The 26,011-nt window shown below is 45.0% G+C and overlaps 1 protein-coding gene across 5 annotated transcripts in view; it reads right to left on the bottom strand.

Annotated features, from left to right (window-relative positions):
- Positions 1 to 1,972: 1,972 nt before the first annotated feature.
- Positions 1,973 to 26,011, bottom strand: part of ZDHHC3 (zDHHC palmitoyltransferase 3) — a 47,040-nt gene continuing 23,001 nt past the window's right edge. For 2 of the 5 annotated variants that reach the window (XM_032782479.2, XM_075062521.1), the window contains 3 exons: positions 25,029 to 25,110; positions 20,646 to 20,776; positions 1,973 to 2,263 (listed from right to left, as the gene is read on the bottom strand). In XM_032782479.2, coding sequence (XP_032638370.1) covers positions 2,024 to 2,263; positions 20,646 to 20,776; positions 25,029 to 25,110 — 453 coding nt within the window. In that variant the 3' untranslated portion in view covers positions 1,973 to 2,023. Of the gene's footprint in view, positions 2,264 to 15,792; positions 17,431 to 20,645; positions 20,777 to 25,028; positions 25,111 to 26,011 lie in introns of those variants that run through there. The other 3 variants (XM_075062522.1, XM_032782481.2, XM_075062523.1) reach the window with 2 other exon arrangements.

The raw sequence follows: 26,011 nt of genomic DNA, 5'->3' as shown, positions 1-26,011 counted from the left end.
CCCCTGAAACTCACTGTTGAATAATAGCTGACTGCATCTCCAAATATAATACGTATGTAGCCAATAAGTCAGATTTAATAGTCTTTATTGGATTCTGATATTTATTGCAAAATTGAACTAAGTGCTTTGATGAAGCAGTTTTTACAAGCACTAGTATGAACTGAAGCTAGCAGTTACATTAATTTAATCTCTGTTCTGTAGATATGATGAAAAGCTTGGCAAGAATTTAGACAGTAGCCATGGCAAATGTTACAGAACACCATCGTGGGGTAGGGGATTATATAGCTACTGCCAGTGGCTGTAAACAAAAGAAATGATGTTTTCACAGGTAGCCAGTGAGAAACTATAGTATTTCCATTATTATACAAACAGGTCTTAAAGTCATTGCCTTTCTTCCTGATGTGTTCAAAGCAAGTACATTGGTTAATAAAATTCAAAGACAAGTTTTGTTTTTCCTGGTCACAAAGTGTAAAGGACAAATCCTCTTTAGAATGCTGGGTGATACAGTCTTACTATTATCTCTCCAGCTATTTTTCTGTGTAAAACAAGTTACATATTTAACCCTGTCTGAATCAGAGAGACAGAGTAACATGAATAGATAATATAGGCTTTAAAAACAGCCTATATTATCTATTCATATTATCTATAAACAGCCTATATTATATTAAAAACAGAACTACAGACTGGAGAAAATGAGGCAAAAATAGAAAGGAAATGTAGAGGAGAGGATTTTGCTAGGGAAACAGCTGCTATTATTTAGAACACACAGACAGGCAATACACTGCCCCCACCCCCAGCCTCGTCACCCCCCAATTCCTCACGCACCCAGCCCAGGAACTCTCTGATTCCTCCTCTTCCCGTCTTACCTTGGGCTTCACAAGCTGCCAGCTGCAGTCTGATTCCCCTAGCAGCAGTCGCTGCTGCTAGGAGACGAAACACCTGGGCTCTGTGCAGCTAGAGCGTCCTTTGCCCCAGCGCTACTTTCCCCAGGTTTGCCCCGCTGTCCCCCGAGCCTCGTCACCCCCCCGAGCCTCCTTCCCCCGGATTCCTCCCTTCCCCCATTCCTCCCCTCCCAGTCTCGTCTTACCTTGGGCTGCCGCAGAGTGACTGAATCAGCTCCGGCAGGAGAGCTGCAGTTTGATTCAACCAGCCTGCCTGAGCCCAAGGTAAGACTAGACTCGGGAGGGGGGAAGGGAGGAATCCTGGGGTGACGAGGCTCGGGGGAGAGGAATTGGGGGTGACGAGGTTCGGGGGGGCTGTGGGGCAAACAGGGGGAAAGTAGCGCTCGGGCAAAGGACGCTGTAGCTGCATAGAGCTGAGGTGTCTTGTCCCCCAGCAGCAGCCGCCGCTGCTGGCTGTATGGTAACCCTAACAACCGGCTCTAAACCGGCTTCTAAATTTAGCAACCGGTTCCTGGGAACTGGTGCGAACGGTCTCCAGCTCACCACTGGATTCACTTATTGGGTCTGCCACAGTCGCAGACTTAGGGCCTGATTCAAAGCCAATAGAAGTCAGTGGAATGGCCCCCGTTTACTTGAATGGGCATTGGATCAGGCCCTCAAATGGAAGAATCTCAGGCAGTGGCTGGAGTTACACTGAGCTAAATTTATCCCCAGCACAATTCCAGTGATGTCAGTGGAGTTACATCAGGATGAATTTGCCCATCTGTTGCATCTGCCCTGAACTTTAAGACAGCTGAAACCTGAACCAAGTCAAAAGCAGCATCAGTGCCTGGTGAGCCAAAAAAGGAGTCACTCCTTTAAGAAACGTTTGGGAACTGTGCAAAGCTGGGCAGTTGGTCATTGCTTAATAAAACCATTCCAATGGTGGAAATAGAGCTTATACAGTTACATCATTGGGTGGGCATTCAATAGAGATTTGCATTGCTTTTACTAGAACTGCACCTGACTTCTGGACAAATATGTCCAGATGTTTTCTGCACCATGCCCCCTTAAAGCTAAATCTGGGGTGCAAACATTTCATTAAAACGGAGAGCTTGTTGACATTTTGGAGAGCGTTTTGCTTATTCATTTACCACTTGGACAGCAGCATCTTGTTCCAAGAATTGCTCAAGAGCCTCTTCAGTCACTATTTCAGGTAGAGGAACTGCCGCCATCCCAGAGGGTGGAGCCTTTTTGCAACTCAGGCCTGAAAAAGGATTGAACCAGCTCAGGGAGAAATCGCCACCAAAAGCCAGTTTCATCCCTTTCCATCTTCTGACTTTTTCCCAAGTAGGCGTCTGATTCTTAAGGCGCTCGATACCCTGTAGACAAAAAAGAAGAGATTTTTATAATTTATTACTGGCAGTTATGCAGCACCCATTACTATGGGGGGGGGCGCATGCATATGCATACATAATATCTATATCCATAGTACTGATTGTGTTGCAATCTCCATTGAAGGCAGGGCAAAATGTTTTGTTTTTTTTAATATATTTTACTGATTGAATTCAGTTTCTGAATTTGTCGCATGCACACACACATTTTCAGAGAAGAACAATTTTCTATGCAATTCTTGCAGTAAAAAATTCTTAATTTTTTGAGTACTCTCCCGTTGGCATGGAGTGGCTACACAGGCGACTTTAGAGTGGCGCAGCTGCAGTTGTATAGCTGTACTGCTGCAAGCTCTGTAGTGTAGACATAGCCTTAAATTGTGAGTTCTTTGGGCCACAAACTGTCTTTTTGTTGTGTGTTTGTTTAGTGCCTATCACAACAGGGCTCTGGTCCATCTTACTGAAACAAATAATAAATCTAGAGTAAGACCTTCCCCCATCCTTAATTAAAGATATTGGGTCTCTATTAAAGATCTCTCAGAACTCTGCTAAAGTTAAATAGGAACAGAGTCTGACTAAGGCCTGGTCTACACTACAATTTTAGGTTGAATTTAGCAGCGTTACCTTGATTTAACCCTCCCCCCCTGTCCACATGACGAAGCCATTTTTTTTTACTTAAAGGGCTCTTAAAATCAATTTCTTTACTCCACCTCCGATGAGGGGATTAGCACTGAAATCAGCCTTGCTGGGTCGAATTTGGGGTACTGTGGATGCAATTTGATAGTATTGGTCTCTGGGACCTATCCCAGAGCGCTCCATTGTGACCGCTCTGGACTGTGCTCTCAACTCAGATGCACTTGCCAGGTAGACAGGAAAAGTCCCACAAACTTTTGAATGTCATTTCCTGTTTGGCCAGCGTGGCGAGCTGATCAGCATAGGTGACCATGCAGAGCTCATCAGCAGAGGTGACCATAGAGTCCCAGAATCGCAACAGAGCTCCAGCATGGACTGTATGGAAGGTACTTGATCTGATTGCTGTATGGGGAGATGAATTCGTGCTAGCTGAACTCCGTTCCAGTAAACGAGATGCCAAAACATTTGAACAAGTCTCCAAGGGCATGGAGGACAGAGGTTATAAGAGGGACTTGCAGCAGTGCCGCATGAAAATTAAGGAGCTCAGGCAAGCCTACCAAAAAACCAGAGAGGCAAACAGCCACTCCAGGTCACAGCCCCAAACATGTCGCTTCTATGATGAGCTGCATGCCATTCTAGAAGGTGCAGCCACCAGTACCCCAACCCTGTGCTTTGACTCCATCAGTGGAGTAGGATGCAACACGGAAGTGGGTTTTGGGGACGAGGAAGAGAAGCTCACAGCAAGGAAGCAGATAAACCGGTTTCCTCAACAGTCAGGATCTGTTTCTCACCCTGAACCTGGAGCCAGTACTCCCTGAATGCACCCAAGGCGGGCTCCCGTACCCTGAAGGCAGAGAAGGGTCCTCTGGTGAGTGTACCTTAGTAAATATTATACATGGTTTAAAAGCAAGCTTGTTTAATGATTAATTTCCCCTGGCATTCACGGCCAGTACAGCTAGTGGAAAAGTCTGGGGATGGAGCGGAAATCCTCCAGAGACATCTCCATAAAGCTCTCCTGGATGTACTCCCAAAGCCTTTGCAAAAGGTTTCTAGGGAGGACAGCCTTATTCCGTCCTCCATGGTAGGGCAATTTACCACACCAGGCCCGTAGCATGTAGTCAGGAATCACTGCAGAACAAAAAATTGCAGTGTATGGTCCCAGTGTTTGCTGGTATTCAAACAACATCTGTTCTTTATTGCTCTGTGTTATCCTCAGGAGAGTGATATCATTCATGGTCACTTTGTTGAAATAAGATGGTTTTATTAAGGGGACATTCAGAGGTGCCCGTTCCTGTTGGGCCGTTTGCCTGTGGCTAAACAGAAATGTTCCCTGCTGTTAGCCACGCGGTGGCGGGAGGGGTGAAGCCATTAAAATGCAACCTTGTAACAAAAGCACGCGCTATGTAATGTTAAAAGCAAGGTTTACCGTGAAAGAGTGTACCCATTGTTCTATAAAATGTGTCTTTTTAACTACCACTCTCCTTTTTTTCCTCCACCAGTTGCATATGTTTCTCCTTCCCAGAGGCTAGCAAAGATTAGAAGGCGAAAAAAACACACTCAGGATGACATGTTCTCTGAGCTCATGCTGTCCTCCCACACTAACAGGGCACAGCAGAATGCATCGAGGCAGACAGTGTCAGAGTGCAGGAAAGCACAATATGAATGTGAGGAGAGATGGCGGGCTGAAGATGATAGGTGGCATCAGCTTGCTGACAGAAGGCAGGAGTCAATGCTCAGGCTGCTGGAGCATCAAACTCATATGCTCCAGCGTATGGTTGAACTGCAGGAAAGGCAGCAGAAGCACAGATCGCCGCTACTGTCCCTGTGTAACCAACCACCCTCCTCCCCAAGTTCCACAGCCTTCTCACCCAGATGCCCAAGAACGCGGTGGAGGGGCCTCTGGCCCCCCAACCACTCCACCCCAGAGGATTGCCTAAGCAACAGAAGGCTGGCATTCAATAAGTTTTAAAGTTTTAAAGTGCAGTGTGGCCTTGTCCTTCCTCCTTCCCCACCCTCCCAGACTACCTTGGCAGTTATCCCCCTCTTTGTGTGATGAATTAATAAAGAATGCATGAATGTGAAGCAACAATGACTTTATTGCTTCTGCAAGCTGTGATTGAAGGAGGGAGTGGAGGGTGGTTAGCTTACAAGGAAGTAGAGTGAACCAAGGGGGAGAGGGGTTCATTAAGGAGAAACAAACAGAACTTTCACAGTGTAGCCTGGCCAGTCATGAAACTGGTTTTTGAAACTTCTCTGATGTGCACAGCACCCTCCTGTACTCTGCTAACCACCCTGGTGTCTGGCTGCGTGTAATCAGCAGCCAGGCAATTTGCCTCAACCTCCCATCCCACCATAAACGTCTCCCCCTTACTCTCACAGATATTGTGGAGTATACAGCAAGCAGTAATAACAATGGGAATATTGGTTTCGGTGAGGTCTATCGAGTCAGTAAACTGCGCCAGTGTGCTTTTAAACGTCCAAAGGCACATTCTACTACCATTCTGCACTTGCTCAGCCTATAGTTCAACAGCTCCTGACCACTGTCCAGGCTGCCTGTCTATGGCTTCATAAGCCATGGCATTAAGGGGTAGGCTGGGTCCCCAAGTATAACTATAGGCATTTCAACATCCTCAATGGTTATTTTCTGGTCTGGGAAGAAAGTCCCTTCCTGCAGCTTTTGAAACAGACCGGAGTTCCTGAAGATGCAAGCATCATGTACCTTTCCCAGCCATCCCATGTTGATGTTGGTGGAATGTCCCTTGTGATCCACCAGTGCTTGCAGCACCATTGAAATGTACCCCTTTTGGTTTATGTACTCGCTGGCTTGGTGCTCCGGTGCCAAGATAGGGATATGGATTCCATCTATCACCCCACCACAGTTAGGGAATCCCATTGCAGCAAAGCCATCTGCTATTGCCTGTACATTTCCCAGAGTCACTACCCTTGATATCAGCAGCTCTTTGATTGTATTGGCTACTTGGATCACAGCAGCCCCCACAGTAGATTTGCCCACTCCAAACTGATGCCCGACTGACCGGTAGCTGTCTGGCGTTGCAAGCTTCCACAGGGCTATCACCACTTGTTTCTCAACTGTGAGGGCTGCTCTCCTCTTGGTATTCTGGTGCTTCAGGGCAGGGGAAAACAAGTCACAAAGTTCCATGAAAGTGCCCTTACGCGTGTGAGTTTCTCAGCCACTAGGAATTGTCCCAGACCTGTAACATTATGCGGTCCCACCAGTCTGTGCTTGTTTCCCAGGCCCAGAATCAGTGTTCCATGGCATGAGCCTGCCCCATTAACACCATGATGTGCACATTGCCGGGACCCATACATCGTGAGAAGTCTATCTCCATGTGTATGTCCTCATCACGCTTATCACCACGCTGCTGTCACTTCCTCGCCTGGTTTTGCTTTTGCAGGTTCTGGTTCTGTATATATTGCAGGATAATGCGCATGGTGTTTACAGTGCTCATAATTGCCATGGTGATCGGAGTGGGTGCCATGATCCCAGTACTATGGGGTCTGGGCTGAAAAAAGGCACAAAACGACTGTCTGCTGTAGCTCTGACCGAGGGAGGGGTGACTGACGACATGGCTTACAGGGAATTAAAATCAACAAAGGAGGTGGCTTTGCATCAAGGAGAAACACAAACAACTGTCATACAGAATGGCCCCCTCAAGGATTGAACTCAAAACCCTGGGTTTAGCAGGCCGTTGATTTCATGGAGGGAGGGAGGAAGGAAGCAAATGAATACAAAACAAATCGGGTCTATTTCTTGTTTTGATCCACTCCATCTATCTTATACATCTTAGGCCAGCAGCAGATGGTGCAGTATGAGTGCTAGCCATCATCATCTCCTGCGTGCTCGGCAGAAGATGCTGCATTACAATTGCTAGTCATTGTCATCTCCTGGATGCTTGCAAGAAGATGGGAATGACCTGGCTGAGTCACTCTCATGTCTGCCCAGGAGCCGCTGACTGACCCCACCAAGGTCAGCTAAAAGAGCACTCAGGAATACAATGTCCTCTTGCTTAACGTTATTTTGATCTTATGTCCCTGCTCAATTACAGAACATGCTCCATTTAAAGTTGTGCAATGCTTCGCTATAATGTTGTTTGGCTGCCTTTGTCCACAGCTAGCAGCCTCCATCAGCTCCCCTACACACACCCCCAGTGCCTCCCTCCTGCTGGCAGACCCCACAGATCAGCGCCTTCCACCTCCTCCCCCCGCCTCCTGCCCATGGCAGTCAGCTGGCTTGCGGCGTTCAGGTAGGAGGGGGGAGGAGCGAGAACTCAGCATGCAGGGTCCCCCTCCATCCCAAACACCACAAACCAGCTGATTGCCGCCGGCAGGAGGCAGGGGAGGGAGGGGAGATGTGCCGCATCCTCGCTTCTCCTGCCCCCTGAATGTTGCAAGCCAGCTGATTGCCATGGACAGGAGGGATGGGGGAGGAGCGAGGATGTAGCACACCTCCCCCCTCCCTCCGGCAATCAGCTGGCTTGCGGTATGCAGGAGGGAGGGGGAGGCTGCACGCCGAGTCCTCGCTCCTCCCTCCTGCACGCTGCAAGCCAGTTGATTGCCATGGGCAGGAGGCAGGGGACGGGGGGGAGGAGTGAGGATACAGCATGCAGAGTAAGGGGGGGGGGGAAGAAGATGTGGGTTAAGGGTGGGGTCTTGGGGGAAAGGGTGGCATGGGCAGGCTGAGGGTTGAGTCTTCCGCCCCTGGTGCTTCAGAGTAGGGGGAGCTGCTGCTACTGCTGCTGCACGTGCTTCTCCTAGCCTACAGCACCTCCTTGCCTGCCTCATTGTCTCCAGTGCTAGTGGGCTGTGTCTGTGAGGGGTGAGGCAGGGGCACCTCCCAATTATAGTACTGTACTGTATGGCAAAAAAAAAAATCCCTGGAACCTAAACCCCACCCCCTCCATTTAAATTCATTCTTATGGGGAAATTGGATTCGCTTAATATTGTTTCAAGTAAAAGTCAGATTTTTTTAGGAACATAACTACAATGTTAAGTGAGGAGTTACTGTATAGGTTTTCAGATAGTGGCAGCTGTAGTTTCAAAATAGAGATTTGGTATAGGCAGGCAGGAGAGAAAGAGCACCATGCAATTCTGTGCAATAAACTGGAACCTTTTGCAGAGTTCTTTTAGAGAAGTTTTCCATTAGCTGACACAAGTCCATAAGCAAGAATTTTAAAGAAGACTTTTGAGAGTGCCCCTGGCCTAAACAGCTTGCACAAGGGACGAGGAAATGTATGGCTTTGACAACATTCTAACAGGAAGCCCTTGCAAACATAGGCACCATTACTGTTATTGCTGCTTGGCGAGTATGGTGCTCAGCTTCTGTTCTTGTCAAGCAGTACTGGAGACAGGCAATATTCACACAGAAAAGCAATGCCTTTCTAGCCCCATTTAAAACTATTGTTCATGGCCCTGTGAGAAACTAGGCAAGTCTGCTTCAGAGTCCTGCAATTGCATTACTAGGGTGGCGAGCTTGAAGCACTTTTCAGTTTAAAAGCACAGAAGCAGGTTTAGGTTCTCTGCAGTTTGGTAACAAACCTGGAAGCTAGCTGCAGAGTTAGAACCAAACCATTCCTATCCTCACTGCTGTTTAGAGCATTTATTTTTAAGAGCTAGTGTAAGTGCGTGTAATAGGAAGGGAAGAGATGGGAAACCAAGCTCCTTTTCTACTACTTAAACTGATTCCCAAACAGCAGAGCCTATAGGCCTGATTCACCATTGTGTTAATTCCTTTTAAACAGTTTCTTATTTTAGATCCCATGCATTATCTAGTAATTTAGGCTGTCATACAGTACACAAGGTCAACATAGGGTTGTGCTAATTAGAGTGTAGTTAATCAGATAATCATATTGTGCAGTGCACAGCAATCCATTTAACATGTGCATTCAAGACATGGAGATCACTGACTATTAAAACTCTGTGTCCTGGTCTAATATGGTGTCACTTGTGCTGCTGTCAGGACGTCTAAAGCAGTGGTTCCCAAACTTGTTCTGCCGCTTGTGCAGAGAAAGCCCCGGTGGGCCACGCCGCTTCCAGCAACTTCCATTGGCCTGGAGCAGCGAACCGCGGCCACTGGGAGCCGCGATCGGCCAAACCTGTGGACTTGGCAGGTAAACAAACTGGCCTGGCCCACTAGGGACTTTTCCTGCACAAGTGGCGGAACAAGTTCGGGAACCACTGATCTAAAGAGATGGTCTAAAGCGGGGATGGTTTAAGAAGGAAAAGTGCCTAAGATGCATTAAAAAAGACTCTAGAAAGAAGAAAAAGAGTGATACAAAACTAGGAAAAAACAGCACCTTACACAAAGCTTAGTTAGTAATATTCCAAATTAATTGATTTCACGAGTACTCATTTAAAGTTAGTTCTCAAATGAAAAATCAGGAAATGCTGCTTATGATTTCAATGCATGAGAAAGGCAGGAGAACTTCAAAAATAAAGTCAAGTAACATATCACTTCTGGGAATTAAAAAAAAAAAAAGACTGACTTTGAAACAACTTGGTACGTCTGCCTCTCACACATTCAAATACTGAGCTGCATCTCCTATGGGGTAAACTGCATTAAACTGTACCTCCTGCTGGGAAGTATCAGTAAAATGAGGGCATGTCTACACTACGGGATTACTCCGATTTTACATAAACCGTTTTTGTAAAACAGATTGTATAAAGTTGAGTGCACGTGGCCACACTAAGCACATTAATTCGGCGATATGCGTCCATGTATCGAGGCTAGTGTCGATTTCCAGAGCGTTGCACTGTGGGTAGCTATTCCATAGCTATCCCATAGTTCTTGCAGTCCTTTCGCTGGAATTCTGGAGGTTGAAAGGTCCAAGTGCTGAATGGAACTTGTCCGCCGGGGTGGTGATTTCTGAGACGGTCGGTGACTATGTGCAGCATAGTCGCTATAGCGAGCCCAAAGCTACCCCACAGTCTTTTTGCAACGACTCTTGTGAAACTCGAACACTGAGCCTCGGATACAAAACGCTCACCCACCATGTGCCGCTCCCGTCGGAAACGAAGTAAGGGCCAAGTTATCGAAACCCGTTTCGTGCGCGACTTTTTCCTCTTTGGGTCTTATATGTGCTCTTCAGCGGCTGTGGTGACCACAGTTCGCACCTCAACTCTTATTACTAATCTGTCTTACAAAAAACGGTTTCTATTGTTTTAACAATCGCGAGTATTGATAGAGAATTATTGTGTCCAAACGCCCTAAGCACCCAGCCCACAGTGAATCCCCAACGTTTAGTGTGAGACCATCTGCCTCACCTCAAGATTCCCAAGAAACTTGGTCTCGTAGCTTCCAGCAGGAGGTACGTGAGCTGTAATTGACGATGCTTCTACCCTCCGATAGGACCGCCTATGTCGTCGTCTTTATATGTGCTAGAACTGTGCGCCAGCACGAAGTGATGAAGTCCCCGCGCGGCTATGGCAGTATGCAGAGCTAGCTGTGAGGAGGCAGACGTACCAAACGTGTGCCCCTTTAGCAACCCGAGTACGAGTCTATGTTTTATTTTGTACGGTCAACTTACCTCGAGAAGCACGAAGTTTTGCCTTTGATATTTCGATACTACCTTGAGCTTTTTCAGTATTTTGAAGGTGTCAAGCTTCCTGTACCTTTGTGCCGTTTCTCATGGGTCCTATTGACTTATCGGATAAAAGCTTGGCGGGCCAGGTATTTTTTCAACGGTCGCTTTATTCATTTGATACCTGAGAACTCCAAGCATTTTTAGGATGAAAGACACAGTGACCGTAAGACCTTCAATGTTGAGATTGGAATATTACCTAGAGGAAGCTAGTGTTGGTGTGAAGGGTGCTGGTTTTTTGCGTCTTCGTTTGATTGTTCATGTTCAGCGTGCTGTCTTCAATTAACATTTCCTAGGCGTGTCTGCGTCTGTTAATGATTCGATGGCCTTTATCGGCACATTGTGTCCTCTTCTTAAGATGCCTTATCGCTCCCGCCTCTGTATGACCCATACATCTTTGTCAGCGTCAGTACATCCCGTCCGCAGTAGAGAGCTTGTTGCGCCTCCACCTGTTTGGGGCAGGCCGAAATGTCCCTAGTGGGCCACGCCGTTTGGTCAATTTGACCTCTGGACCAAGCTTTACCATCGCCCAGCGTGACCAAGTCTTAGCCCCGGTCCCCGTTGGGGATCCAAATTTGGGCTGAGTGCAGCACGAGTGCGCTCCGCTCATGTGGGCCGCCGCTGTTGTGTCTCGAACATGCAGTCCACAGGGACCATATAATGGTAAAGGCTGTCTGTGGATACGAACGTCGAGTGACTGCTCCTGGACACGTCGGGCCTTTGCTTCCTGTGACGATCATGCGTTTCGGGTGCATAAGGGCTCATAGTCCTTCGGGAAACCTCGAGTGGCTGCTTTAGACGTGCGGCTGACGCGGACAGATGGACACACAAGTGTACTCCATATTTCTCTAAGACTTCAGACACCAAGCAGTGGGGATGAGTCAATGTGATCTCCAGTGTCTGAACTAGAGACATGTCTACCTCGGAATGTGGCTTGATCGCACTCAATGCGCAGGCAGCGTACATTATGTATTTAATATTCTGGTGCATTTACCTTACACGTACTAACCTTGCAGCAACTCGATATGTGACTCTACATTGGACGCTTTCATGTCCTGAACTATGACGCTCTAGAGTATTACTAAGATAATGCATGTGCGACTCTAGAGTAGAGTCCTGTGTTACGCGTCTCAGGAACTCTACTCGGTTTAACGGCTGCCAGCAAGGAATACCTTCGAGACCAGAAAATACAGTTGGGGATGTTGAAGTGCCTGTAGTTATCCTCGGGTGACCCAGCCTTACTCCTTGATGCCATGGCTCATGAAGCTACCAGGCGAGCCTGCGCAGTAGTCAGGAGCTGTTCAGCTACAGGCTGAGCAAGTCAGGGGGTGGAGACAAGTGCTTGGCCTTAAAGGCCGCTAGCGGCAATGACTCATCGCTCAGCTTCGCCACCAATGTCCTCATTGTTATTGCTGCTTTGTGTGCTCCACAATCTCTGTGAAGTAGGGGGAGACCTTCTTGGTGGGGTGGAAGCTGAGGCAAATCACCGGGCACATGATTACGCCAGCAGCACCAGAGGCAATGAAGAGCACCCAGAAGCGGTGCGCATCAGAGCGAGCTTGAAAATGAGTTTCATCACAGGCCTGGGTTACGTGCGTGACTGCGTGTTTGTTTCCGCTTGATGAACCCCCCCCCTTGATTGCACTGCATCTTAGCAACCCAACCCTCCCTGCTCCAATACACTTGCGTTAAGGAAATAAAGTCACTATCATTTAAAATCTGCTATGTAGTTTTTAAAAAGTCATTTATAAAAGCAGGATGTAGAACTGCAAGGTTTCCCGGGTGGTTTGGAAAGGAGGATAGGAGGAAGGAAAAGCGACTTAAAATCATTCAAAGTCATGACCAGCCTTGTAGTTGGGCTGTCATGGGGTGGGTGGGCTGGTGCACGAAAGCCTTCCCCACGCTTTTCTACATGGTCTGAGTGAGGAGATATGGAACAGGTGAGTGTGGTTACACCAGGGGCTGCAGCGGCACTCTGTGACCTTGTGTTCCTGGCTCCACCAGCTCGGAGGATGTCAGTTTGATCCGCAGCAGCCCAGCGTTGCTCCCGTACACTGATCTTCCTGCCTAACACCTCTGATCTTCTGCCGCCACCTTCATCTCGAATATCTCTCCTCTCCCCATGTTCATCCCTCTTTCCTCATGTTGGTCCCTTCTATCCTCACATTCACTGGCTCGTCCTTAATTTGATACCATGTCCTTCCATCATTCAGATGAGCTCTTTCATTGCGGTTACATTCCTGATTTCCGAGAACATTTCGTCTCGCGTCTTTTTTTTTTCCTTCCGCGCTTATCTGAGATAGCCTTCGGGTGGTTAAGGAGCTTGAAATTGCTGCGTGCATGAGGGAGTAAAAAAGGGAGAGAAGTATTTTAAAAGATACATTTTACAGAACAATGGTTATACTCTTTCAGTGAACAACATATTCACCTTACATAGCACATGTGATTCACTACAAGTCGCATTTGCATCTAATATATTGAGTGCCTGCGGCTCCTGGTGGTTAGAGATTTCACAGACGCGGTCTGGGCAGCAGAATTCAGCTTGACATGCGGCCATGGTAAGCCATTGTCTTTCGGCTTCTGCAACCTTTATACACAGTGCCCTCCTTTCCCAAATACAAGCAACCGCCCATTCAGTGCTGCTTCTTTCCTGTTAAGCAGCAGCAGAAACCACCCCCGCATCCAATTCATGCGGATGTCGCTTACCTCTCCCCCACCACATGGCTGGTATCATGGAAGATCACTGCTAATCACTCCTTCCCCCCTCCCGCTTGCTGGTAGCAGGGAAGATCCCTGCTCGCCAAATGCAAAAAAGCTCAGCGCCATTACCCCTCTCTCTCCCGCTTGCTACCTGCAAGGAAGGATTTCTTTTAAGCAACTGGCAAACCAGCCCAGTAGGAATGCGCCTCTCTGTCCCTCTATTAAATTCCTGAATTCAACCAGGTTACCATGAACAATATCACTCTCCTGAAGATAACACAGCAAATAAAGAACGGATGTTGCTTGAATGCCGCTATCACTGGGACCATACGCACTAGGCTTTGTCATGCAATGATACCGTTATTGCTACATGCATGGCGTGGTCAAGTGTCTTACCATGGTGGACGGAATAAGGCTGCCTGCCCAGAAACCTTCTGCAAGGCTTTTGGAGTACCTCCAGGAGAGCTTCATGGAGATGTCCCTGGAGGATTCCCTCCATCCCCAGACATGTTAACAAAACTTTTCCAATAACTGTACTTGGCCGCGAATGCATCCCAAGTCTCAGGGCAAATCAATCATTAAAAAACGCTTGCTTTTAAACTATGTTTATATTTACAAGGTACACTCACAGGAGGTCGCTTCCATGGCTTCATTGTCTGGGCTACTGGCTTGGGAGGGCTGGGAGGGTATTCCGTCTGGGTGAGAAAAAGCTCCTGGCTGTTGGGGAAAACGGAGTGCTGTGTGCTCGCTGCAAGCTCCTCTCCTTCCTCATCTTCCCATCCACAGAATCCTCAGCCATGGCTGAGATTACCACCCAGCTCAGAATCCACGGACGGTGTGGGTGTAGTGGTGGCAACCCCCTAGAATTGCATGCGTCCGCGTGGAAGCGGCATGTTTCGGCCCTGCCCACCTTCCGTTTGCTTCTTGGTTTTCTGGTAGGCTTGTCTGAGCTCCTTAACTTTCACTCTGCACTGAACTGAGTCCCTGGTGTGGCCTTTCTCCATCATAAGCCTGAACATTTTTCAAATGTTTTTTCATTTCGTCTTTTGGCATGGAGTTCTATTAGCACAGAACCTCTCCCCATGAGGCGATCCGATCCAGTACCTCCCGTGCGGTCCATGCTGGAGCTCTTTTTTGATTCTCAGGAGACTGCATTGTACCTGTGCTGATGAGCTCTCCCCGCTTGCAAGCAGAAAATGATTCACAAGTTCATGGGGCTTTTCCTGTTACTGGCCAGTGCATCCGGTTCAGAGTTGCTGTCCAGAGCGTCACAGTGGTGCACTGTGGGATACGCCTGGAGGCCAATACGTCGATTTGCGGGCCACACTAACTCTAATCCGATATGTATTATAATTCCGCGCTTATCTTCGTGGGGAGAAGGCAGTAAGAAACCGGTTTAAAGAGCCCTTTGTATTGATATAAAGGGCCTCATTGTGTGGACGGGTGCAGCGTTAAATCAGTTTAACTCTGCTAAAATCGGTATAAACGCGTAGTGTAGATCAGGCCTGACAGACCACTGGTCACTGTCAGATATACACAGTTCTGGAAATAGAGAAAACCACGGGTATTTCTCAAAGCTGTTTTGAAATTTCACTTAAAAGAAAAGTACTATATTAGAAAAAATATACAATGTAATATTTAAATTATTATATGTAATTACAAGTTATCCTCAAAATAACCATTATCTGACAACATTTGGATTTGGGAGAAAAAAAAGTTTACCAAATTTAAGACCAATAAAATGTTTTGGCATTTTAGCTACTCATGTAAACAACCCTGTGGCATGTAAATATAATTTCTATAATGCATGAGAAAGGCAGAAATGAATTAAAACTGGAACTTGCTAGTCAGAGAAATGTTAAAAGATAAACTAATATAGCAAAAATAAGTTTTTTAATTTTCAGTTTTAATAATCTGGATTAACATAGTTGATTGTGTTTTTAAAATGTTACAGGGCCAAAGTCTCAGCCGGTGTAAATCAGCATAGCTCCATGCTCTCACTGGAAAGCCAATTTATACCAGCTGAGGATCTGGCCCATAATTTTTAACCAGACAGCATCGCTAATTAAATCCCCCATCATACCACAAATTAGAATGAACGTAAACATATTCTGGGGTTTTCAAACACACATATGACAATGGCTTTCTCAGTAGAGATGAATCAAAGAAAAATAAAAAAAGTCTTTCTGCTCCTGCAACTGTCCCTTACAAGAACTGTGTGCATGCTAAATGCATCTTTCTTCCACCAATGTCTCCTATTGAAGCATACAATGAGATTATATAATCCTGTGTGCATTCCTATAGCAACTAACAAGACGATATGAACACACTACTGTGGATTTACTCTTCAGCAAGCAAGAGGAAAATATGGTGACTGATTACCCTCTCGATGCAGTCAATGATAGCAATTTAGCCACCTAAAAGTAGTTAAATAGCTAACAGTGCATTACTGATTAACTAATTTTTAAACTTTAAAACTGAGCACCAAAGTTACTCAACCTTCATGCTTCTGCCAGCTTGGCTGAAGATGAAAATTTAAAGAGGCACTACAAAATGTGCATACATTTAAAGTAAGAAAGGAGCAGAAAAAGTTTTTGGAAAAGTTTTATTGCATTTGTTTTCCATATGGAAGCATTGACAGAATTTAAAAGGATGCAGCATTCACATTACTTTCAAAGTGAGACAGATCCACTAGCCTTTCCTCCCCGTATTTCCCTCCCCCCTCCCCATGGCTTTGATTCAGCCTAATAGGTCATTTTCCAAAATAAAAGTGTTTTCAAAAAAATGAAAAGATTACACTGGAATCCATGGCTACAGCTTATTTACATTTTTCCTTTGTTTATGATTGATTGATGGGTCCCCGCTGGCACTATGCTAACTGACCCTTTTCAAAATGATTCAGAATATAATAAAATTCCTGCCCAGATACAAAAACATTAGTTTCAGTCACATAAGATTTAGTTTTACTTGAATTTGTTTTTGATGGAATGCCCTCTGTCCCTCCCTCTGTCCACCATTTACTGCACATAGTTCACTATCCACACAATCATGACAGTAGGCATGCATACTTCTTAACACTGACATTTCCCAATTGAAAATATTTATATGTATAAACGTAAGAAGAGATTTACAAAGATGGGTAGTCCTAAGAACAGAAAATTAATTCATCGGGTAGACCTACATAAACCATCAGTGCTAAGCTTTTATGGCAAGTTGTCATGTTCTACATGTTCACTTCAACAGCTTATTTATCAAAGACAGATACACAAACAAGATGATCCTAAGAGTTTTAAAATCAAATTTCTTTTTTCCTCTAAGTGTAAGGCATTTAATTGAGAAAGTCTTCCATCAAAGCTGCCATATTTTCCCTAGAGGGGCAACATTTCCTGATTACAAGGGAGGGAGCAGTCAAGAACATGCCAGAAAGATGGAATCAATTTTGTCTCTGGAAACAAAAGAAGTCATATTGGCAACATTTGTTTTAAATACTTTAACTGCATGTGACCACATTATTAATTGGCTCTCGCACAGCATCACACCCTCATCTTCCACCTTTCAATGTTCAGTAAGCAAAGTATCTATTTCCCAGATAACGTCCTCTTTTATGAAAGAAACTCACTGCCCAGTCAGAGCTGTACACACCATTAGTAGGTTGAAAGATGTCTGCGTAGGAAGATGACACTGTTGGCACTTACACAGATACCCTCACAGTCTAGAGACAGCATTACAGTCTACTCGGTTAGCAGAGACAGGCACAACAGAGAAAGAGGGTCTTTTTCACATTAATTATGCCATACAGAAAGCAGATAGAAACAAAGGCCAGTAAAGTTAACAAGTTTAAAAAAAAAAACAGAAAAAAAGAAGACACTTCAGCCACCAGAGACATAGTATTATCTAAAATTGCAGAATACAGGGCTTTTTTTTTTTTTTTCTCTGCAACAAACAGCCTTTAATAGACATAAAAAGAGTTTCTGTTTTGCGTTTTGTTTTAAACATTCATATAAAAATTATATAACAGTAGTGCTGAAATGTGGTTTTATTTTAGTGGAAATTCTGGTCAAGAATTCTTCAGACCACATACTGGTATGGGTCTGCCTTTCCTTGGTCTGGAGTAGCAAATGGGCTAAGCCATGCTATAGAGAACGGATGGCCAAATACTGCTTTCATGTTCATCCATTTTGTTTTTTTAGCCCATCTTCTCTCTTCCTTTTTCAATTGTTCTATTCCCTGAAAACAGAAATATCACACTTTCAGTCAAGCACTTAATTGCCGTGGTTCTGCTTTCAGGAAAAGGATCTCTCAATTACCCCTAATCACAGGGATGGAGTAAGAAAATACCAATTTACCTATAGATAGCCTTTCCTTTAAAAAAAGATAGGAAATATTCCTTGGAAAACAAAATTATTGCAGTTTTTAAAATCACATTTCAAAATATGCTCAAACCTTTAAAAAAATACCCTGCAACTGTCACATATGTCAATTTTAAAACAGAAATAGAATATGTACTCTTACTGGATGAAAGCATTACATATGCCTAAGTTGGATAAGGGAAAGTTTTATATGAACCCATTTATACGTTTGCAGACAAAAAAAAACCCAAGATAATCCTGATAATGCTCCCAGAGTCACCATGCAAGTTCAGGAAATGGCCTATGTTCAGCATGGCTGAACGTACCCAGTGCCTCTTAAAACTGCTGCCAAAACATGCATGGGCAGGCAGCAGGGCGAAAGAGTTAAATAAGTATACTGAATGGAGAGAAAAAATGGATATTGGTTTAGTAAAGATTAGAGGGAGAGCAAAAATAGGATTTCAAGCAATCAGTTGAAACAGTCCTTAATCAATCAGGTAAAAAAATTCTTATAATATTTGCAATCCATAAAATAAATTAGGTCTTAAACATACAGCTCTTGTTGCTATAATTACATTGTTTGGTTCTGATTTCAGTAGAGAATGATAATCCTTGATTCTGGTGATCTGTAATGGGCAGACCGTTCCAGTCTTTAATTTAGGGCCTTTTCGCAAAATCATTTTCTTCCTGTCTATTGTCAATACATGCATCCCCTTCACTGCAACTCAGTGCATTGTAGAACAAGTGTGTGTCTTGAACTCCAAGTCCTGGAAGTTATGTGCAAGCAGGAGTGTGGGCAGCTCCAAAGAGGGAATAAGCACTTTGCACTGCTCACTTGTGATGCCATCTCCATAGGTAACACAAGGAGCAAAATTTCAGGCTCTGTCAGAAACTGATCTAGTCCTTTTCTAGCAGAGGAGAATCACCACTGGGGGTATATATGACAGGGTAGAGGTGAGGAGAGGAGATTCTCAGAGCTCGAGTCTGCATTGGAGGAAACCTGCTCCACCCCAACAAGATGCAAGATGAAAGAAGTAAAAAAGACCACATTTAATAGTATTTCATTTCTAAGTGTTCGTCAACATAAGAATCACATGCCAGATAGACGCAGCCTTGATGCTAACAAATTGACGATGTGTAACATGGAAGGAAGTTGTAGAAGAAAAAAAGCCCTCCCCCTACCTTTAAAAACTCAGGACCCTATATTCAAGAACCTATATCCATATGTGCAAAAAGGATATAAGTGACTATTTCTAAAGATGCCCAGCATGTATGAAAATCCGGGCACTTCTTTAAGTGCCTAGCTTTAGGGACCCAAGTTTGAAAATTTTTGCTTATATTTGTTGAAAATTCACAGACACCGCCATTAGTTTATAAAACCACCATTAGTTTATAGAAGCTGATAAATTTTAATCTTGGTAGGAGCTAGCTGTTCAGCAATATACTCTCCTGGGACGCTACTCAGCAGAAAATATCTGCAACAAAGTAGATCTGAATGCAAGTGTCATGAAGCTAGCTGAGAAATGAAGAGCTGAGAGAAGCAGACTGCTCTTGCATGGTCCTGAATGCCAGATTCTAACTTTATTTAAACTCTCCTTAGACTTGCCCACTAAACACAGGGGTTCCCATACTGTGGGCTGTGGCCCACTGACAGCCCCAGGGCGTCTGCCATGGGTGGAGTTTGGGAGGGCACTGCCCTGCAAACTGTATATGTTGGTGGAGTGGTGGAAGAGCCCAGTGCCATTGGCGGGCGGCAGAGGGCGAAGCAGAGCCACCAGGCAATGGGCAGAGGGTGAGCAGAAGGAGCCAACTCTGAGAAGCGACCAGAACCCCAGGCGGCTCGATGGTTCCGTCACTGTTGGGCCCCCTGAAGAATCGGGCCTTCACCCTCCCCTGTGCCCCCGGGACTGGGGCTTGGCAGTGCTGCTCTGTTCCCACTTGGACAATGCTGTGATTGGGACCATCAGATAATGGCTGGGCCCAGCCTGAGCTTTTGCCTCTGCCCGACACAGGCAGCCCCTTGTTCCCGGGCACAGGGTGCCTGTGAGGCATGCCAGGGTGTTGCGTGGGTGATGGGGCAGGGCTGCCAGGTGACGAGCTCAAGGCACTCAGCAGGCTGCTGAGGCAGAGGGCATCAGCAGGAGCTGGCAGTGGCCCCTTCACCCTCTTGCTGGCCCTCATCCCTGCTGAGGCGAGGGACCCTGTGGTGCCCCTCTCTGACAGACACGTGTTAACAGAGGGCCGCAGTGCCCATTGCAGCTGCCCAGGTGGGCCTCAGGGAAAAAAGTTGGGAAACCCCTGCACTAAGACACTCAGCTGTGGCCCCTTTAAGGTCGTCACTTCCCCCAACCTACCCAATTAGGTAAGAGCTTGGACTTCTGTTAAGCTATGACAGATACCCTGAGCATGACTGGTGAAGTCTGATACCATTCTCAAGGGTAAAAGTACTATTACAAGTCAGGGACTTCACCTCTGAAGAAGAGGGCAGGATACAGTGCTGAACAAGGGACTCCAGTCTCTCTGTGTAAGCACCACATTGTTGCCTTAGCATCCTGGATAGCTTTCATGGCTGTGGAGCACAGCAAGGGTGCTAGATTTCTGTGTAGCTGCAGAGAGCTCCCGATAAAGTAAATTGTAGAAAAGTCTAAACTGGAAATTTACTGAACAAAATTCTTTTTTCCACCTCACTGGTCTCATCTTTGCTTTTCAGCACTTGAAGCTGTAAATAGTAACATTAGGTACTACACATTGGAATCTTTAATGATTCCTTAGCAGCAAACACTCCACAGGGAGTCTGTTCCCTAAGATTCTCCATTCCAGTGGGATGAAACTCAATGCAGAGTAATCCCAGTTACTTGTGCTTGTTAAGATAAAAATATCCCTCACTGTTGCTGTAGTTGCAACATCCCCACACTACAAAACTTCTTATGTTAGCCATCCAGGAGTGACCTCAGCCACTGTGCAGGCTTAGTTTGTTTTAGATCAGCCTCAAAGGATCCAACGCATGCTAGAGCAGTGAAGCAGAACCACATGACATTTCACAGATCTTACAACTGTGAGCAGCAGGGAAACGCAAGACCACGGAGAACTCACCGTTTCATCAGTGCAGATGGAGTGTACCTGGGTCCCAAACATTACAGATGTGAAGATGAGAAATAAGAGAGCCTCAAAACACAAGAGGATAAGAAGGATCACTGTAGTTGGTGGAGAGAAGGAGCTGCATTCTGTGAAAACATATGACAAAACAATGAATACTAAAAAATAAGAGACTAAGGAACAAAGCCCACACGTAAAACTACAAACAGGTGTTACTAAGCAGTATATTCTGCCACTGATATTATGTATCAGATTATCTCAAGTTCTCAACAGTTCGTCAAACAAAATTTTCCTATCAAAATAAGAAACTGACGTGACCGCCATAATCACAGGCCTACGATAATTAGTACTGTTAATTTGAAGAAAAAGCAACTTGTGCTGTGATATGTACGGCATGCAGGCCCCCCTCCAGTTCTCTTACCTGGCCCCTACCACTTGCACATTCTACCTCTGGAGTTTTTACTAATTTTCTCTATGATGAAGTCCGTTAGGAAGGGGCACCTCAAGTTAATGGTAAGGACACAGAGGAAACCAGAGAAGATTACTTCTGTAGCACCAGTTGTCCATTATAAAAAGCATAGCATGTTCCTTTCATAACTGACTTTTGAAGGCTGAGAAGGGTTATATATTCTTGGTTCTGTCAAACCCATCCCTTTTTCCCCCATGAGCTTTATCTATACTGCAATGTCCCTGCAAGGTTAAGCAGGGTTAAAAGGGTAGCTGTGAAAGTCTTATGACTGGAATATTGGTATAGAGGGATATAGCTTGTTCAGGAAGAACCGGCAATAGAAACAGGGAGGTGGTGTTGCATTATATATCAAGACTATATAAACCTGTTCTGAGGTTCACAAGGAGGTGAGCAGCAGAAAGTCTCTGGGTAAAGAAAAAAGGGGTAAAAAAGTATGAGTGATGTCACAGTAGGGGTCTACTACAGACTTCCAGATCAGGAAGACAAATATCAATGAGGCATTTCCTGAACAAACAGAAATATCCAAAACACAGGACCTTGTAGTAATGGGGAACTTTAACTACCCAGACACCTGTTGGAAAACTAATACAATAAAACACAAGATGTTCTATAAAGTTTTGGAGTGTACTGAGGACAACTTTCTGTTTCAGATAGTGGAGGAAGTAACCGGGGGGGGGGGGGGGAGACGGAAGAGAAGGGGGCATTTTAGATTGATTCTGACTGACCGGAAGGAATTTGTAACAAATCTGAAGGTGGAAGGCAATTTGGGTGAAAGTGATCATGAAATGATAGTTTTATGATTCTAAGGAAAGGAAAGAGTCAGAGGAACAAAATAAGGAAAACGGACTTCAAAAATGCAGACTTTAACAAACTCAGAGAAGTGGTATATAAGGTCCCATTAGGAAAAAAAAATCTAAGGGAAAAAAGTAGTTCAGGAGAGCTGGCAGCTTCTCAAGGAGACATTATTAAAGGTGCAACTGCAAACTACCCTGATCCAAAGGAAAGACAGGAAGACTAGTGAGAGGCCAATATGGCTTCATCAGGAGTTCTTTAATGACCTGGAAATCAAAAAAGAATCCTACAAAAAGAGGAAAGATGAACCAGTTGCTAAGGAGGAGAAGAACAGAAGAACAGCACAAGAATGTAGAGAAAATCAGAAAGTCTAAGGCACAAAATGAGTTACACCTAGCACGGGACATAAAAGGCAAAGAAGAAGAGGTTCTTTAAATACATTAGGAGCAAAACTACAAATGAAGGAAAGTGTAGGTCCTCTATTTAGTAGGGAAGGAGAGCTAATAACTGATGAGACCAAGAAGGCAGAGGCTTTTAATGTCTATTTTGCTTCAGTCTTCACTAAAAAGGGTAATGATGAGCAGATACGGAACACAAGTAAGACTAACAACAACGGGAAGGCATGCGAGCTGAGTAGGGAAAGAAAAAGTTAAAGAAGATTTAGATAAGTTGGCTGTATTCAAGTCAGCAGGGCCTGGTGAAATTAATCCTAGCATACTTAAGGAACTAGCTGAAGCAATCTTGGAACTATTGGAATTATCTTTGAGAACTCATGGGGGGGGTTGGGTGAGGTCCCAGACAACTGTGAAGGGCAAACATAGCACCTATCTTTAAAAAAGGAACAGTGAGGACCAGGGGGGAATTATAGACCAGTCATCCTAACTTCAATACCTGGAAAGATACTGATACAAATGATTAAACAATCAATTTGTGAACACTTGGAGGATAACAGGGTTATAAGGAATAGTCAGCATGGATTTGTCAAGAACAAGTCATGCCAAACTAACCTAATTTCCTTCTTTGACAGGGTTACTAGCCTAATGGATGAGGGGAAGTTGTAGACGTGATATCCTGATTTTAGTAAATCTTTAACATAGTCCCACATGACATTCTCATAAGCAAACTAGGGAAATGCAGTCTAGATTAAACTACTATAAAGGTGGGTGAGACACTGTACTCAAAGAATGATATCAAAGCACTGATAACTAAACTGGGAAGACATATCTAGTGGGGTCGCGCAGGGTCAGTCCTGGATCTGGTATTATTCAGTATTTTGATAACAGAGAAATGTACGCTTAGAACATTTGTGAAAGATAAAACGCTGGGAGTGGTTGCAAGTACTTTGTAGGACTGGATTAGAATTCAAAACAACCTTCACAAATTGGAGAATTGCTCTGAATTGAACAAGATGAAATATAATAAAGCGAAGTGCAAAGTACTTAAAGAGGAAAAATCAAATGCTCAATTACAAAATGGGGAATAACTGGTAGGTGGTAGCACTGCTGAAAAGGCTCTAAGTGTGACAGTAGATCACAAACTGAATGAGTCAATAATGTGACACAGTTGCAAAAAAGACTAATAGCATGGTCCTGCTCTACTTGGCGCTGGTGAGCCCCTCAGCTGGAGTAGTGCATCCAATCAGGGCCAGGGCAAGGATGTTTCGCGCCCTAGGCGAAACTTCCACCTTGTGCCCTCCCCCACCTCACACGCCCCCGCCCTGAGGTGCCCTCCCCCATAGCAGCTCCCCCCCTCCACTCTGAGGCACTCCCCCCGTGCAGCTTCCCCCCTTCGCCCTGAGGTGCCCTCCTTGCAGCAGCTCTCCACTCCCCACCCTCTGCCCTGAGGCACCCCCCGGCCCCAGCTCACAAGCATGAGCAACCCGAGCACGTCATCGCTGCTTCACTTCTCCCGCTTATCAGGCTTGCGGTGCCTAAGCTGATTGGCGCTGCAAGTCTGGGAGGTGGGAGAAGTGAAGAGGCCACGGTGTGCTCAGGGAGGAGGCGGGGCAGAGGTGAACTGCATCAGGGAGCTCCCCTGCATGCCAACCCCTGCCCCTTACTTGCTGTAGGCGGCCCTCCCCGCGCTCCCCTGCTCCAGCTCCCTCCGCCTAAATGCCGGTGGCGACTGGGGCTGCCCAAGATCCAGCTGCTGCGGTCGCTGCCAAAGAAAATGGCGCTCCCCAAATCCTAGCCACCTAAATGATTGCACCAGCCCTGCATCCAATTCTGGGCATTACAGTGTAGGAAAGATACTGATAAACTGGAGAGAATCAAGAGAAAAGCAACAAAATTGGTAAAAGGTTTAGAAAAACTGATCTATGAGGAAAGATTTAAAATACTGGGCATATTTAGTCTCGAGGAAAGAAGACAAAGAGGGGACCAGATAATCTTCAAATATGCTAGGGCCACTATAAAGAGGAATGTGATCAATTGTTCTCCATGTCCGCTGAAGGTGGAACAAGAAGAAATGGGCTTAATCTTCAACAAACGAGATTTAGATTAGATATTAGGAAAAACCTTCTAATTATAAGTGTAATTAAGCTCTGGGACAGGTTGGACAAATCCTTATCAGGGATGGTCTAGATTTATTTGGTCCTGCCTCAGTGCAGGGGGCTGGACCTGATGACCTCTTGAGGTCTCATCCAGCCCTGCATTTCTGAGTCCAGGAAAGTGAAGGGGAAATAAAAAAAAAAGGAAAATGATCTAACAAAATTTAATTACTAGCTTATGAATTAATTCTAATATATTCTCAAAGTTCTGTGAAATCCAATAATAAGAACTGCTTAAAAAACAGTTCTCTACCCACAAGTAAGCCACTTGCAGATATTGCCCTGATCAAAGATTCTAAATTTTACCAGACACCTAATACCCAGAGGCCAATATAAAAGATGAAGACCTCATCAGTAGGGCCCAGGGGCAGCAGTAACAACAGATACCTAACAGGATAGGTGGAATTTTAGAACTCCAGGAATGGTCACAAAAATAAAAAGTAGCTCATGACATTAACAGCATTCTCTCGCAACTAGCAGTGAAAAAAGCTGCCCTTCCCCTAAACTATATCACAATGCTTTCTCTACAGGTTAATTTGGTATTTGAAAGGAATACTTCGTCAATACTCACTTGTCCAGTCTTCTTCAAAGCAATACAGGAAGTGAAATCCCACCATGATTAGGGCATGCATGGAAATTAGTGCTATATACATCTGAAACACAATGTATTTAAAATATTTAAGCATAGCTGTTAAAGCTGCTTATACACATGTCCAAATAAACTACATTAAAACTGTTAAGGCTGCAAAGTTGAGCACTCAAAAATTAGGAAATGCCAAAACCCAGGTAGACAGCCTTAATTTGGCCCCCTGGTGCGTATGCGTTCTGACGCAATCTTGTTATATGATGGTAACACCTAGCCCCTATATAGCACTTTTCATCAATTAAAGGATGGTCATACAAAGGAGGTCAGTATCATCATTCCTATTTCACAGGTAGGGAAACTGAGGCAGAGAGATGCAGTGAGTTGCCCACGGTCACCCAGCAGGACAACAGCAGAGCTGGGAATAGAACCCAGGTTTCCTTCATTCCAGTTCAGCTATCTAGCCACAAGACCATGTTGCCTATCATATACTATTTGTAGTCTCTACTGCACAATATAGTCTCTATTGATAATGTGCGAAGTGAGATTTTTAGAGACTCATAACTTGGCCAAATTCGGGTGGATTTTCAGGGAGACAGCAAATGGCACACCCCTGCTACCAGGACAACACTGCCACATTTCAAGTCACAGTTCCAAAGCATGGAGATGCTAGGGCTTTTTAACAGTTGTAAGATTTTATTGCGTTCTGGTTTTATTTTTACTATTGGCAAAATGTGTTTTTCCTTGATCTCATTCTGAAAAACAGCTAAACCATTTTCACTTAAATTTCTAAATAAATAAATAAATTTAAACATGAGGCAGACACGTAGCATGGAAAATTTTAAATTGTTACCTATAGGCATTGCTACCCCCACCACTTGCACCATACACACATACACGTAGGAAGGTTTTCATTGTAGTAGTACAGAATGAGACAAATACTAACAAATGTGGGAACATAATATCTTCCA

Source organism: Chelonoidis abingdonii, chromosome 2, assembly GCF_003597395.2.
Source record: "Chelonoidis abingdonii isolate Lonesome George chromosome 2, CheloAbing_2.0, whole genome shotgun sequence".
Taxonomy (NCBI): domain Eukaryota; kingdom Metazoa; phylum Chordata; order Testudines; family Testudinidae; genus Chelonoidis; species Chelonoidis abingdonii.
This window is presented reverse-complemented; position numbering and strand designations above follow the sequence as displayed.